We start from the raw sequence: 17,081 nt of genomic DNA, 5'->3' as shown, positions 1-17,081 counted from the left end.
TATTCTAATTTTCTATAATCTATAATAATTTCAAAAGAAATATAAACAAATTGTTTAGTATATAGTACATATCGCATGTCATCCACTATCCGTTGTAATAAAATGCAAGATGGATATGAATGAGTTTAATGGATTGAATGTGTGTTTCTGATGGTGATCAGGGAAGAAACTCAAACTGTACACACAGACACACACACACACACACACACACACACACACAGAGAGAGAGAGAAAGAGAGAGAGAGAAAGAGAGACAGAGAGAGAGAGAGAGAGAGAGAGAGAGAGAGAGAGAGAGATGAAGGCTCATCTCAGCTGGGCTGTTCTGAGCTAAAAGCCCTCTGGTCACTACTCACTGATGCTCTCTCGTCGCATAAAAGACAGAAAGTTCAATGAGCACACGAGAGTCATAAGCGCTGAGGTGCCGAGAGTCCCAAACAGCTTTTCCCTAAACAGCCGCAACTTTGGACCATAATGGCCGCCCATAAAGAAAATCATCATCAATGAAAATGACAGGTTATTAAGATCTGATATTAAGCAATGGGGTTTAATAATGATAGGTTATCTATAAAACCTTTACAACCTGGCTCTGTACGAACAGATTCAATCTCACCCGGCCGCCACCGCTGACACATGTTAATAAGCCCACAACCTTTAATTAAGCAGTATATATAAGTAGGGCCCCATTAAGGGCTGATTTGTGGGCGAGTTCATTACGTCAAGCACCGGGCAGCAGACACATACTCAATACAAATCAAGGCAGACAGAATATTATCCTGCTTAATGTGGCCCCAATATTGATATTTTATCACTGTGTCTTGATAAGTGACTTTTAGAATCGTCATTTTTCATGGTGTTGAAGCAGCAGTGAAGACCAAATGACCCGCGTTCATGTCTTCATGGAACTTTTACTTTACATTGTTTTCTGTTTGATGAACTGCCTTGCTTTTATGTATTGCACTTTTCTTTGACATCTGGCTTTTTTTTTCTACTTCTGTCCTTAGAGATCTGACACAAAAACCTGAAAACATGAAAGCTACAATATATATATTTTTTTGGTTCTTTTTATTACTGTAGGTAAAGTTGCATTCAAATCTTCATTCAAATCCATGGTTGTGAAAGTTTAATTGGAGACCATCAGCTTGCATTAAATCTTTCTTAAATAAAATGTTTTGTTAATATCCTTCATTGTTAAATGTTTTTGCTACCATTTTTTATTGGTTTTTATTATTATTATTATTATTATTATTATTTCTAGGCATATGCAAGGGTTATGTTTAGTTTAGTTGCCATTTTGCCTTTCTGTTGTCTATATTTAATTTCAGAGGGCGTTTACATGGTTCAAAGTGCAAGTTTTAGTTTTTGTGTAAACTACAAAGACATGAATTTGTGAAAACAGTGACATCATGTGCATGCTTATTATATGTTCAGTCTATAGGTGCATAGAGTTTTTTTTTTTTCTTTCTTTCTTTTTTTTTTTTTTTACAAAGTGACCGCCAACTACTGGCCTGGCATGCATAATACAGCATTTTTAGTTGTTTTCGTGGATCTGTGCGAACGGGATAGTTTTGACAACATTGTCATCTGTATGCATACAAATGCAAAGAGAAAGCTTTTCTTTATTTTTAGTACATCGTTGTTGCGTAAACGTACCCTCAGTTTAGTTCTTTATCACAGCATGTTAGTTGCCTTAGTTACCAATTAGTCAAACCTGTTTATCATTTAGTTGCCTGTGTTCACCCCTTATATATATATATAGCCATTTGTTTTCCGTTGTGTTTGTCGATTCTCGTCTTTACATTGGTGTGTTAATTCTTAGTGTTTTGTATCTCCTGTGATCTATGTGTTTTGGTTTTCTTTATTAAAGATTTTTGATTATTGAAAATCCATTGGTCTTCATTGTGTGTGATTGACTACACCACAACGTGACAGTATACAGTATTACAAAAAATAGTTAGACACTTAAGTCACACTTGTCTATCAGGGTTCCTACACGTTTTCCATTTCAAAATTCCATATTTTTCCAGACTCAAATACCCAAACCTCTCTCTGGATTTTCAGACCATATTTAACATGAATGGTTCATACAGCATTATTTATAGCTTAATATTTGGAATATAGAACAGTCATCTGCAAATATTTTTATTTTCTCAGGGTTTTTTTCATTAATTTTCTCAAAGTGACAACATACAGATCCCCCTAAAAAAGAAAAAAAAAGAAAAAAAAAATCTATACAGACTTTTGCATGCACACAAGAAACTTTTTCGTGCCCTCGAGAAATTATTCACATGCGCATGGGAATTTTTGCGTGCTTGCGCATTACAATTTCTAGTTTTATATATACACTATAGGCCTAACCTATTTCCTTTGTGTGTCACTGCCATCTTACTATGAAGAAAACGAGAGCATGGATGCATATGAAATAATAGAGATCTATTTGCTCAAAATTTGGCTTTTCTTAGGGTAGTAACTTTAATATCAAGGCCTAATGTCCAATTTAACGCATCCCCTGTGGCGGCGGAGAAACCATGACTCGAAATGGGCTGATGGCACTGTGTGATGGGCTGTGTGCATTGTCCTGTTTGCCAAGTTCAAGGGTCTATAAAAAAAAAGACTGGTACTGTAAAAAAGTGTTCAAAATTTGGCTTTCGTTAGGGCAGTACGTCATATTTCAAGGCCTTAGATCTGCTTTAATGCATACTCTGTGGTTGCCAAGAAACCACACCGCAAAATGGGCTGATGGCACAATAGGTGGCTCAGTGTGCATTGTCCCATATGCTAAGTTTAATGGTTTCTTGTGTGCACACGAAAGTCTGTATATTTTTTATTTTTTGCAAAGGTCCTTATAGAGTGCTAAGAATGTCATGAGAAGAAACCCAAAAAGCTTATAACCTGCATTTTTTCATAATGAAAAAGTGCACCTTGAATTCATTCAGTTGTGTTTGACAACAACTGAATGAATCACTAAACAGCTGCCATGAAAACACACTTTGTGTATGACAAATTTATTTTCATTAAATTCTTAGTTTTCTATTATATAAAAGTAAATAGGTGCAATAGTCTGGAAATGCAAATATTTTTCCATACTTTTCCAGACCTGGAAATTACTCAAATCAAATTTAATACTTTTCCATACTTTTCCGAACTGCGTAGAAACGCTGTGTCATTGCATTTAATACAAAATATCAAGTAGCAACTGCAAACAAATGATTTTTTTTCAAATTTCATTTGAAAATGACTTTTAATCTGGTGCTTTGTAGAGTTTTAGTCAGTTCCCCTCAAGTTTACACATGTGCTAACAGAGAAACATAGGTGTATATATGCAAATGTACTGTAAAGCACCCTTCTGTTTAGAAAAGCATTTAATTTTATTTATTTATTATTGTGTGTGGTTACTTGAGGTTATGGGCTGGGCTCTTTAATTCCAATGCTTGAGTCACAGGCACTTCCTCCAAGAGGCTCAACCCTGTGCGATCCTTTAACACACAACACAAACAATAACAGGTTTTAAAAACATATAACAACTTCCATCACCATTATCATATAACTGTTCATCTTAATCCACATCCATTTGCATCTTGGTTTGGTGTTGATACTCACGCCAGGCAGCTTTTCTCCTCTTCCTCTCTCTGAGATGTGTCACACTCTTCATCCTCTCATGTTCCTTATGCAACTCTGACTTCTGAAACTCTTTACTGTCAGAATCATCCATCACCTGTAACAACACACCACACAAAATTTCCAAACAAATTATTCAAATTTGCTTTGTAATTTCATCTCAATGTAAGAAAACAAATTGATCAAAAGTTATTCAAAACTATTTAAGTTATTTTTCCACAATTAACATGTATCCACATTGAAAGTGCAAGGATTACGGTGTCATCTGCTTCCAGTTATTTTACAGTTATTACAGTCCATTATGCTGCTTGATTTTGCAAACTGTTTTTTGTTTTCATATTACAACTTATTATAGTAAACAAACACACTGGTTTGTAGCACAGATAGTTTTACCATTTACTGCACTTTGTTCTTTATAGTAATTTACCTACTGTATAGTGGCTAATGAATCAGAAGTCTCACACATTCACAGGAAATTCTTACTTCAGTGTTGTAAAATAAGGTGGGTATTCTGTCAAAATTTGGATTGTTGTTGGATTGCATTTAACCAATTTCAATACTTACAAATTTGATTATGTAGAACACAACAAAAATTTCCAAAATGTTGACAAGACTAAGTTTAATATAACATCTGTTTAACTTATAGCATGAAAGTAAGGTTAATAATATAACTTAGATTACACATTTTTCAGTTTTGCTCAAATTAGGGTGATGCAAAAATGAGTACACCCCACAACAAAAACTACTACTACTAGTACTTCTAGTGGCCTTAGATGTGTGTTTAGGATCATTGTCATCTTGGTGCCATTGCTGACAGCATGAAATGGGAAGGGGTTTTAACACCCTTTTATAGTCAACTGTCTGCTGGACACCTGTGTAATGAATAATTAGACTCACCTGTTGTTGAATTCTTGTTAAAAAAAGACAAATTTTAGTCTAAAATTTATCTTTGCTCCAGAGACTTTCAGTGGGGTGTACTCATTTTTGCATCACCCTAATTTGAGTAAAACTGAAAATTTTGTTCTCTAAGTTATATTATTAACCTTACTTTCATGTTATAAGTTAAACAGATGTTATATAAAACTTAGTCTTGTCAACATTTTGGAAATTGTTTTTGTGTTCATTGAGCTATTGTTTAAAATGTTACTTTACAAAGGGGGTGTACTCATTTACACTGAGCACTGTGTGTATATATATATATATATATATATATATATATATATATGTATGTATAATTTTTGTTGTTGTTATTTAAAAGAGCGCGTTAGTAATATGCGCCTGTAGGCAGGTGCACAACGTGTGTACACTCGGCTTATTACACACACAGGGATGCACAGCAGCACACAAACATGCCAAATATTAAAAATAAAAGGATTACAATGTAAAAGATTATTATTATGTGCATAAAGATAAAAATGCTTTGGTGGAATCCGGCTTGTCCCGTAGATGGTCTGCTCGCGCGCTTTAACCTCGCACATGAGCAGAACTGTTTGCTCGCTAGAGAAGCGTTCAGTTTTTGCGCTTGCAAATTCCGCCATGTAAATATCGAATCTGCCATGGCGTGAACACAACTGGCTTTTTAAGGGAATGGGAGATGAGACTCTGATTGGTTTATTGCACGTTATGCCCAAAACACACCCATTACTCATTAAGAGAATAGGGACAACCCTTTTAGACCATGCGGCGACCATTTTTCCCGTCGTTAAACTAACAAAAGTGGACTTGCACCGTGCGCTTTAGACCATGCGCTTAGACCGTTAAAATAAGGCCTTTAGTTTCACAGTAGAGTGCAGTTATAAATAATAAAGTTATTGTGGCTGGTTAGGACAACATCTCAAATGAAATAACTTTCATCACATCACAACTGGCTAGAACACTGTGCAAGATAATTGTTCATTCCACATAAGTAAGGACATGCAATCAATATATATGAATAATGTAGCCCAGTTATTCGAGAACAAAAAGTTAAATTTGATTAGTATGATTCTTTTTTTTTTTCCCTACTTTTGCAGTTGACTTCATGGCATATGAGACATAGTGAAACAAACAAAGTACAGTGATTATAAGCAGACACGAGAGGAGGAACTGAGGTCATTTGTCAATGATTCTAGCTGCAGGATTATTTTAAAGGTTAAATATTTCATATTCAAATGCTAATCTGGGTCAATGTGGCTTCAGTCGGCTGTCCTGAGCTCTGACTCATAAATGTGAGCTCAACAGAAGGACTTTAATGGAAAATCTGATACACTATTATCCAAATGAAGATATGACACATAAAATGTCACGATTCTTACCTCATTGCCTGCACTGGGAGCAAATGATCACCCCAGGTTAGAGAAGAGGTCTCTGGAAATGCCTTGGTTCAATAACACACTAATAACACACTGAATTAATGGTATGGGGTGACTGGGACTAGATGTCATAAATGCTATACTTCAGGTTTTGAATCAAAAGTTCAGTTAAATAAATGGTTGTTTTCTCAAGCAGTATTACTAATGAGTCATAGTAAGTAGTTGGGACCTTTATTTATTTTTTTATAAAGTTTAAACTTATGAAACTCCAATATCATCATGCAAATACAATAAAACTGCATTACATCATACATTACAACACAAGTCTATATATCCTTATAAAAATTTTAACTGAAAGGTTGAACTAGGGTATTTAAAGGGACAGTTCATCCCAAAATGAAAATTCTGTCATTGTGTACTTATTCAGTCAGTTTAATCTAAGTCTTCTGAAGATACACAATCTCTTTATATGATGAACAGATTTAATTTAGCCTTTTATTCACATATTGATCAAGACACGTACATAGAGCTCTTTAAATATGGTAATCTCAACCTTACTAGCTTGACATGCGAGAACAGAACTTATTGGTTCTCATGCGTCAAATAATCACGTTTACCTTTCGTTTACCATATTTGATGTGCTCAATGTATGTGCGTTGATCAATGTTTATATGTGAATAAAAGCCTAAATTAAATCTGTTCATCATATAAAACAACTGTATCTCATCAAAAGATTTTTTAAAGATTTATTTGGACTTCTTTAGACATCTCATTATGAACTTTTTGAACAGTCAAAGTTTAGGTGGAATTGACTTTCAATAGAGGGACATAAATCACTAAAACATTTTCATTAAAACATTTTCATTTGTGTTTTGAAGATGAACGGAAGTCCCATGGGCTTGGAACGACATGAGTGTTAGTAAGTGATGACAGTTATCATTAGTGGGTGAACTAACCTTTTAAAAACAAACAAAATTGCAACAGTAGCTTTAAATGTTGTAATTTTATATAATTAATTCATAATTCATTAATTTTTGTGTCACATTTTCCATTTTTGCTGTTTTATGAATTGTTTCACTGAGAAATTAAATGTTTTGCTGAGAAGCTATTAATACAAGATTATAATACAATTTAATTTTACAAAAAAATTTAATTAAAAAAAAAAAAAAAAAGTATTCCGATCTGTGTCAACAACATCATACACAGTCTGCCCTGCTATAATGTGTTATATAACATGTTAATTCAGCTATATATATTTTTTTTTCCTACGGGAAAAAGGACGCTGTTCAATAGGTTTTCTGAATTCACAACTTTAAGGTTTGTGTCATTTCACTTGAAAATAAAATTACCCTGAAAATGCTCATAGGAGTAACAACTAGCTCCTGTTTCCACTATTCAAGACAAGTTCTTTAAGGTGCATAATAACCACTGTGTCACTAAATCTATCTGTGTTGTTAGGAAAAAGTAACTAGCATTCAATCGTTAACACCTTTCGATACCAGATGATTGTCACACGGCATCTATTTAAAGAGTTAGCTGCATTCAAGGACAAACAAAGGACACACAGAAACACAAACAGTGCCGCATGCTTTAAAACCTCAAAAGCCACATGATAAAAACAGGCTGGCAAAAGTGAGTGTGTTTAATGCGTGCTGGGTGCTCATCAGCGGTTTTGCCGAGCATTAATAATTTGTGCAGAGGTAATACTCAAGCTGTTGGAGCTGTAGTTGTGCATTTTTAATGGAAGTTTTACAGAAGTGGCGGCAGGCTTCACATATGCTGCAGACGGCATATGGGAACAAGAGATGATGCAGCACAGTTGGCCAGAGCACCGCTTTCTTAGGCCGCAGACACTTAAACACTAGCCCGAGAGGAAAGACACACGCTCACGCACATAAACCTACTGCCGTTTTAGCACGCGCCCTAATGAATTCACACACGTTTATGTCCATCGCCATCTTGTTTCCACATATGAGGCGGATGTTGGCCCAATCGGAACTCAAGAAGTTATTGGTGTTGCATTCAAATCTGAGCTATTATCTGCCCAATTTGTAGTTACTCAGAGAGCGGTAAACATCTGCTTAAGTAATGTTTGCTTTTAAAGCATCTCTAACTTTAATAGAAACATCACAAGAGCCTCATAAAGTTGCGGCAAAATTGCAACTGATTTAACTGCACTCTTTTCTGTTGCATGCTGACAAAGCTTATCTTCATTGAAACCTAAATCCCCTGCAGTGATGGGTTTGTGCACAGAAATATATTTGGATCCAATCAACTTCAATGGTTCAATACAATTTGTAAACAAAATTTGTAAAGAAATAATAAGATGACTCCAATCCAGTGGCGTAGACATGGGCCCACCCACTTTGAATTGTGGCCCACCCAATCAAAGGTTGGTCATTTTCCAAATAGATGTATGAAATACTTTAATAAACAATAATAATTACACTATACACTAAACTTTTCACACTATAACTGTATTTATTTAGTGAAAAAGAATGATTAAATGGAAGTTTTCATGGTCCTGTGATTGACCTGCGGTTTACTAGTTTTCGCTCTCCATATAGATGCATATCATACGCCTGTCAAAATGAAATGTTGAATATGATTAGTCAGTTTATGTTAGTTCCGTCCACAATGTTATCATTATGACGTAAGGTTGTAAAATTTGTAATAGTAAGATCTGCGCATTTGTGGAGTTGAATTTGAAAATGGCGAAGCCAATATCAATCATTTGATACTTCAAAAAGCCTAAATTTGATATCCCAATTGTACTGCTGCAAGAAACCAAGTCTAGCAATGAATCCAGGCAATTCTTTTAACGCAAACTCATAAATACACTTGATTATGAGTTGATCTCCATTTTAAACCAGAAGTTCCGTCATCTAATATTGCAGGAGGACATGTATAGGTATGTACAAACATTTTCTTAATGTTTATAGTAAAAAATCTAAACATTAATTCATATAATGTTTATACTGAAATACTTGATAGAAAATAGGAAGATTTTCAACTTTCTTTTATAAATTATAGGAGATTCAACTTGATTTTCTTAAAGTCAATTTTAATATAATTTAAGTTAAAATGACTTATACAACCAATTTGATTATACTTAATTTAAAGCAGCAACAAAACTTAAGTTTTTAAGTTGAAATAAGTGGAATTTTGTGTTGTTTTGTATAGGTTGTTTGCTGTTTTGAAACTTTGAACTTGAAACAGTGCTGCGTTATATTTTTCTTGGTAATTTGGCATGCAGTTTTCATACTCTACGCTTTGCCCACCCTGTTTTATGAAGGCCTACCCCCTTGAACATTTCTGCCCTCGGTCCTGCTCCCATATCACTGTTTTAGAAAAAGCTGTTATTTCAATTCAGCAGCAGATATTTTTGTGGTTGTTCAACTGATTATTATACACTTAAGCCTCTTTCAGACTGTCAGTTCAAATCTGATTTGTGTGCATATCTGATTGAAATCCGATCAGATTTATAAAGTGTGAACGGCAAAAAATGCACCAATGTAGAAAGTCAATAATTTTAGATCAAATTACCAATTGGATACACAAATAATCGGATTTGGACTGACAGTGTGAATGGAGCCATACTGTAGCTGTTTCTGATTTAGGTCATGACGACATGCAAAACATACTTATAAAACTTTTTTTTTTTTCTTGGAAATTGGGTAAATATTCAAATATTCAGATATTTCAGTACAAATTTCAATAAAACTTGAGTAAAAATTACAAATTTCCCAATAATAATACTAAAGTGCATACTGAAGTATTTTAAACCCCTGCTCATATTCCAGTGTCCAACAGCTTGAGTTTTTCTGTGCTCAAGTATATTTGTGAGAGCTTCTACTGTACATGCGTAGCTGTAACTGTAAATCTTCATGTCACTTTGTGTACTAGACCTTTGGTTACTTCTAGACAAATTTTCAGAACATCAAATAAAACTGTTTTCAATTTATTTTATATTCAAGATGTTATTAAATTAAATTATATACATTGAGAATTAGTAGGTCCACAGTGCTGTCTGGGTGCTGGCATGGCTGTCGCATATGCCCTGGGGTGGGAGGCACTGATGCTATCAGCGTCTTTCGTGTGTCAGCCTGCCCACCGCCACACCCATCACACACTCCAGATATGGCCTGACACTTCCCTCTGCTGAGCCAGCCACAAACACTATACACAACCCCCTCCTAAAATAATCAAAGTCACTCAGTGCGAAGTCCACATGAAATCATATATATAAATAAATAAATACTTTCTTATTACACACTCTTATTGTGCAAGATTCATTATTTCAATAACATTTAATAATAATATTATTATTAATAATAATATGCTGTTAATAAATTATTAGAAAAAAAAAATATTGCCACCATGTGCTAAATTAAATTCTTTTGTGCGGAAAGTTTATATAATGCATTGACGGCCTGAATGCTAACATTTAACATGAATGAATGAATGAACGAACGAATGAAGGAACAAACAAATTAATTAACACATGCATGCATACATAAATACATAAACAAATTTGTCACATTACAGCAGTAAAATTGGTTAGGAACAAAGCTTCTATTAATTCCAGATTCCAAAAATAAAACCAAAGACTGATTCTGCTAAATCTTTGGGCCTACAGATGGTTTTTGGTCCAAATCACAACACCTTTGCAAGAGTGATTTTTTTTTTTTTTTTTTTTTTTAAATCTGGCATATACAGAATGATTTGCTATTTTTCAATGCTGGTATACAGAATTTGGTCTTCTAAACATGGACAAAGTTCAGAAATGTTTGACAGCTTCTCAAGTCCGTTGTTGTTTAGTATCATCACTGATGTGTTTGTGTTTGCAGCTCTTCAGGGCCGCCCCTCAGACTGATAAATATGTGGCGCGTTCCGTGGTGCTCTCATCAGTCACACAACAGCTCAGGACGCCATTAACCGACCGCACTGCCTGCAAGCGAGCCGTTGACGCGCATGCAGCATAAATCTGCTGTTTTTGACACGGAAGTTCTAAAATATTAATTTTGTTAGGATGATCCAGGTTGTTCTCGGGGGGGATGGGAGTTAATTCATGTGCTTGCAGTTGTTACCAAGCAGAATCAGTGGTACATTTAATTAGACAGCAATCTGGACGGCAGTCTGCGCCCTGCTGTTCCACTGCATTTAATAACGTGTAAAGCCATGGGCGGAGGTTAGCGAATATATCCCGTTATAGATTTCTAGATTATCCAAAGTAAGAAAGAATTAGCACCTAGTCCAGGTGTGAGGGACACATTCATGAGCAGTATGCATTGACTGCCTGTGGTGAAGGTGACAATACCCTATTCTTTACACTCTTTAGCTCAGTTCCAAAACCCAGTGAGTAGCATTTTTAGGCATCATTAGGCACACTCGGACAAGATTATTTTTTACACAGTAAAAATGATTTTTCAAAGTTGTAAATAAAACAAACATTGTTGGGATACATTTTACAAGAACATACCATTTCAGTTTTTTTCAAATTCAATTCAATTCAGCAAGTGTTACTTGCTGTTGTAATTGTTTGTGATATTTAGCAGCAATTTCTGAGTGAAATTTGTTTCCACGCCAAAACATTATGCTGGTATTTTGGATTGTTTTGGCTAAAATCTAAGGAAGAATTGTATGTATCCTTCACAGGTAAGAGAATACCAGAACTTTTTTTGTAATTAACTCAATATTACAATATTATGAAAAAAAAAAAAAAAAAAAAAAAATCATGAAATACTGAAATGTGTGCAAAATTATCATTCGAAAATGCTATGTATTTTTCTGTATTGTGTTGTTACATGTAGCATAGCAACATGCTAATGTCAGGCTCAATTGTGATTTCGATTCTTGGGTGACCGCCACATGAGAAGCATCATTTGTGTGTTGCGCATATAGAGCGTTCTAAGTCAGTCATTTAAGTTTACTTTAGGATTCTGCCATAGAAGATGCCCACCTCTATAATGGCTCCATCAGGTTGTCTTAGGAAGTGTCTGTAATGTTGGCGCAGGCCGCTCAAGTGCAGTGTGTAGATGGATAGATGGGTGCTTGTCTCACATCCTGTAACGGGCATGCCTGCAGGCGGTGCCAATCCTACCAAAGGCTCCTCCTCTGTCCAGATGTAGTCATACACTGCCACCTAATGAGACACATACACCCCCCCACACATACACACATCTTATTAGAGATGATTCAAGTATATATACCGTATTGCGGTACCAAGTACTAACACAATTTGCTGAGGTACGGCTTTTGAAATTGAGCACATGCTCTACAGAAAGTGCTGTGTACATGAATCAGTGGGGCCCAAAACAACACTGGACCCCATTGATTTTCACAGTTCTGCCAAAAAAAGAAAGGGAAAAAAAAAAAAAAAAAAAAAAAACACATATATATACAGACAAAACATATTTTGTGTTCCACAGAAGAAAGAAAGCTATACCATTTTTTAAGGACATCAAGGTGACTTTTCAATTTTGGGTGAACTATTTCTTCGATGTAAAATTGGTTTCTCACATTTTTATGCTGCATGCACTGTCAACTCAACCAACATTACTTTGTTATTTATAAACTACTCTCTAAACTATGCACACTCCACTAAAGACATACATATGTGCATTTCAAAATATGTTTTAATTTCAACAATAAATTTTACATTTCAATTTTAAATTGTGGATTATTTGAATGAGGGGGGAAAAAAAAGGTGCAAGAGTGACAATCGTTTTGGCCATGACTGTAAATGAATGAAAAACAGCTGGGGGGAAAGAAAAATAAGAAGAAAAAATCTGATGTTTGTCAAAATATCTAATTGGTGCATTATGCCTTGCAGTGTAAGTTGCATCCTATGCCGCCGTCATTAATAACAGTCAAAAAACGAGAAAGTTGACAAGAAAAAAAAAAACTGCTCTTAATTTATTTCTATGTTCTTTACTACTTAGCATTTAATTGCATAATTACTTGAAACCATTGTTTTAATACAGTTTGTTCATTTGCATATTCCCTTTAAATAATTAACTTTCAATTAAAGAGTGTTGATTGGCATATATGTTTTGCTGTGATATCAACATTTGGTATCAGGAATCATGACATTTTACTGGACAATGCTAATGCAAAGAAAGCAAAAGATACACTACGACTGCACGCTCATGTAGCTGCATGTGTTTGTGTGTGTGTTCAGATCAAGGGTGTATCTGAGTGCAACTGCATGCTTGCACGAATGCTTACCCTGACGCAATTACCTGCCCTACCTGCGGCCACAGTTCAGCGCTCACTGAGATGAATGCAAACCCGGATAGTTGACAGTAATGGCCTGTAATTTACAGCTGTGCTTGTGAGGTGATGAGCTCTGGCTGAGAGACGCAGGAATGCAGCGTGTCAGGTTTCTGCATGACTCACACAGCCTCTGACCCTGACACGACACTAACACACAGCAGTCTATTATAACCTGCTTCAGCCTAATCCTTAAACGAGGGAAAGGAAAAACAGAGAAACTACTGGCCCGTATCACTCATTAATACTGGTGTTAAGGCTATGCTTGGAAAAGCATGCTATTTGTACTATTTTTGCACCGTATGCAAATTTTCTTTATGCATGGAATACTCTGAAGACCTACTACATTACTACAGAGTGCTCAACTTGACCTTGCATTTCCAGTAGCATGAATGGAACCGGAAGTGATATCACACACAATCTTATCATGGATCCTGTTTGCTTTGTGCAAATTCATTCCAATGAAGGATGGGAGAGAAAAAAAAAATATATATATATACTTTTCTTGTTTAATGACATAATGAATCCCTCTTATTTTTCAAACTCCTATTCAACCTGTAATAAGGACTTTAATCAGGATAGAAATTTCATTTTTACAAAGCTGCCATGGATAAGACAGTACAACCTACCCTTAGAGCCATGTTTTCATTTGCCAAATATTAAATAGGGCATTTACCCTAACTAAGGTTTATAGAGACCACTTTTCACCATCCAATCAATTCCCGATGAGAAAGAAAAAAAAAAAAAAGAAAAAATCATGTGCCACTACATTTTGTCTTGTAGATTATCCTGTTTCACTCAGAAACACGTCACATTATGGAAGTAAAATTTGACATTTCAAAGTTTAAAAGTTTGGGTTTTATATATATATATATATATATACAGGTGCTGGTCATATAATTAGAATATCATCAAAAAGTTGATTTATTTCACTAATTCCATTCAAAAAGTGAAACTTGTATATTATATTCATTCATTACACACAGACTGATATATTTAAAATGTTTATTTCTTTTAATTTTGATGATTATAACTGACAACTAAGGAAAATCTCAAATTCAGTATCTCAGAAAATTAGAATATTGTGAAAAGGTTCAATATTGAAGACACATGCTGCCACACTCTAATCAGCTAATTAACTCAAAACACCTGCAAAGGCCTTTAAATGGTCTCTCAGTCTAGTTCTGTAGGCTACACAATCATGGGGAAGACTGCTGACTTGACAGTTGTCCAAAAGACGACCATTGACACCTTGCACAAGGAGGGCAAGACACAAAAGGTCATTGCAAAAGAGGCTGGCTGTTCACAGAGCTCTGTGTCCAAGCACATTAATAGAGAGGCGAAGGGAAGGAAAAGATGTGGTAGAAAAAAGTGTACAAGCAATAGGGATAACCGCACCCTGGAGAGGATTGTGAAACAAAACCCATTCAAAAATGTGGGGGAGATTCACAAAGAGTGGACTGCAGCTGGAGTCAGTGCTTCAAGAACCACTACGCACAGACGTATGCAAGACATGGGTTTCAGCTGTCGCATTCCTTGTGTCAAGCCACTCTTGAACAACAGACAGCGTCAGAAGCGTCTCGCCTGGGCTAAAGACAAAAAGGACTGGACTGCTGCTGAGTGGTCCAAAGTTATGTTCCCTGATAAAAGTAAATTTTGCATTTCCTTTGGAAATCAGGGTCCCAGAGTCTGGAGGAAGAGAGGAGAGGCACACAATCCACGTTGCTTGAGGTCCAGTGTAAAGTTTCCACAGTCAGTGATGGTTTGGGGTGCCATGTCATCTGCTGGTGTTGGTCCACTGTGTTTTCTGAGGTCCAAGGTCAACACAGCTGTATACCAGGAAGTTTTAGAGCACTTCATGCTTCCTGCTGCTGACCAACTTTATGGAGATGCTGATTTTATTTTCCAACAGGACTTGGCACCTGCACACAGTGCCAAAGCTACCAGTACCTGGTTTAAGGACCATGTTATCCCTGTTCTTAATTGGCCAGCAAACTCGCCTGACCTTAACCCCATAGAAAATCTATGGGGTATTGTGAAGAGGAAGATGCGATATGCCAGACCCAACAATGCAGAAGAGCTGAAGGCCACTATCAGAGCAACCTGGGCTCTTATAACACCTGAGCAGTGCCACAGACTGATCGACTCCATGCCATGCCGCATTGCTGCAGTAATTCAGGCAAAAGGAGCCCTAACTAAGTATTGAGTGCTGTACATGCTCATACTTTTCATGTTCATACTTTTCAGTTGGCCAAGATTTCTAAAAATCCTTTCTTTGTATTGGTCTTAAGTAATATTCTAATTTTCTGAGATACTGAATTTGGGATTTTCCTTAGTTGTCAGTTATAATCATCAAAATTAAAAGAAATAAACATTTGAAATATATCAGTCTGTGTGTAATGAATGAATATAATATACAAGTTTCACTTTTTGAATGGAATTAGTGAAATAAATCAACTTATTGATGATATTCTAATTATATGACCAGCACCTGTATATATATATATATATTTTTTTTTTGGCAAGAAAAAGTATGTAGGCCACTTGCAGAATCTGTGAAAATGTGAATAATTTTAACAACATAAGAGAGATCATACAAAATGCATGTTATTTTTTATTTAGTACTGTCCTGAGTAAGATATTTTACATAAAAGATGTTTACATATAATCCACAAGACAAAAAAAAAAAAATAATAATAATAATAATTCATTAAAATGACCCTGTTCAAAAGTTTGTGAACCACTGATTCTTAATACTGTGTGTCGTTACCTGGATGATCCACAACTGTTTTTTTTTGTTTGTTTGTTTTTTTTGTGATGGTTGTTCTTGAGTCCCTTGTTTGTCCTGAGCAGTTAAACTGAGCTCTGTTCTTCAGAAAAATCCTCCAGGTCCCAAAAATTCTTCAGAATTCCAGCATCTTTTGCATATTTAAACCCTTTCCAGCAGTGACTATGATTTTGGGATCCATCTTTTCACAGTGAAGACACTTGAGGGACTCAAACACAACTATTAAAAAAGGTCCCTCAATTGTCCTCAATGTAAAAAGATAGATCTTAAAATCTCAGTCACTGCTGGAAAGGGTTCAAATATGCAAAGGTGCTGGAAAACTGAAGAATTTGCAGGACATGGAGGATTTTTCTGAAGAACATTGGGCAGTTTAACTGCTCAGGACAAACAAGGGACTCAAGAATAACCATCATATAACAAAAAAACAGTTGTGGATCATCCAGGTAACGACACACCGTATCGGCAGATCGTGCATCATGTTAGCTTTCTTTATTTTGCAAAAAGCACAACATTTTGTTTTTACTGTGAGTGCACAAAAATAAAAGTAGACATTCTGTGGTTTCAATTGATGTATTACTTTTGTCTGTATGACAAAAAAATGAGTATTTTAAGTCTATTTTGCTGCTATGTAAAGGAAATCCAGCAAAACGCGTTGGCGCGTTTCCCGACCCCTGAGTGTTAAGAATCAATGTTTCATAAACTTTTGAACAGGGTCATTGTAATAAATTCAGCTATTTTTTTTTGTCTTTCGGATTATATGTAAACATCTTTTATGTAAAATATCTTACTCAGGACAGTAATAAATAAAAAGTAGCATGCATTTTGTATGATCTCTCTTATTTTGTTAAAATTACAATTTAAATTGTTCACATACTTTTTCTTGCACCTGTAAATATATATATATATATATATATATATATATATATATGACTCTGGACCACAAAACCAGTCATAAGGGTCAATTTTTTGAAATTGAGATTTATTCATCATCTGAAAGCTGAATAAATACGCTTTCCACTGATGTATGGTTTGTTAGGATAGGACAATATCTGGCTGAGATACAACTATTCGAAAATATGGAATCTGAGGGTGCAAAATATCAAAATATTGAG

General features: G+C 35.3%; 1 protein-coding gene across 6 annotated transcripts in view; it reads right to left on the bottom strand.

Moving 5' to 3' along the window:
- Positions 1-250: 250 nt before the first annotated feature.
- ofcc1 (orofacial cleft 1 candidate 1) overlaps positions 251-17,081 on the bottom strand; it is a 116,014-nt gene continuing 99,183 nt past the window's right edge. For all 6 annotated transcript variants that reach the window (XM_051881840.1, XM_051881839.1, XM_051881843.1 and 3 more), the window contains 3 exons: positions 11,869-12,051; positions 3,598-3,712; positions 251-3,473 (listed from right to left, as the gene is read on the bottom strand). In XM_051881840.1, coding sequence (XP_051737800.1) covers positions 3,400-3,473; positions 3,598-3,712; positions 11,869-12,051 — 372 coding nt within the window. In that variant the 3' untranslated portion in view covers positions 251-3,399. The remainder of the gene's footprint in view (positions 3,474-3,597; positions 3,713-11,868; positions 12,052-17,081) is intronic.

The sequence above is a fragment of the Ctenopharyngodon idella genome, chromosome 23 (assembly GCF_019924925.1).
Source record: "Ctenopharyngodon idella isolate HZGC_01 chromosome 23, HZGC01, whole genome shotgun sequence".
NCBI classification, from domain to species: domain Eukaryota; kingdom Metazoa; phylum Chordata; class Actinopteri; order Cypriniformes; family Xenocyprididae; genus Ctenopharyngodon; species Ctenopharyngodon idella.
Note: the sequence above shows the minus strand (reverse complement) of the source record. Positions and strands in the feature narration are given on the sequence as shown.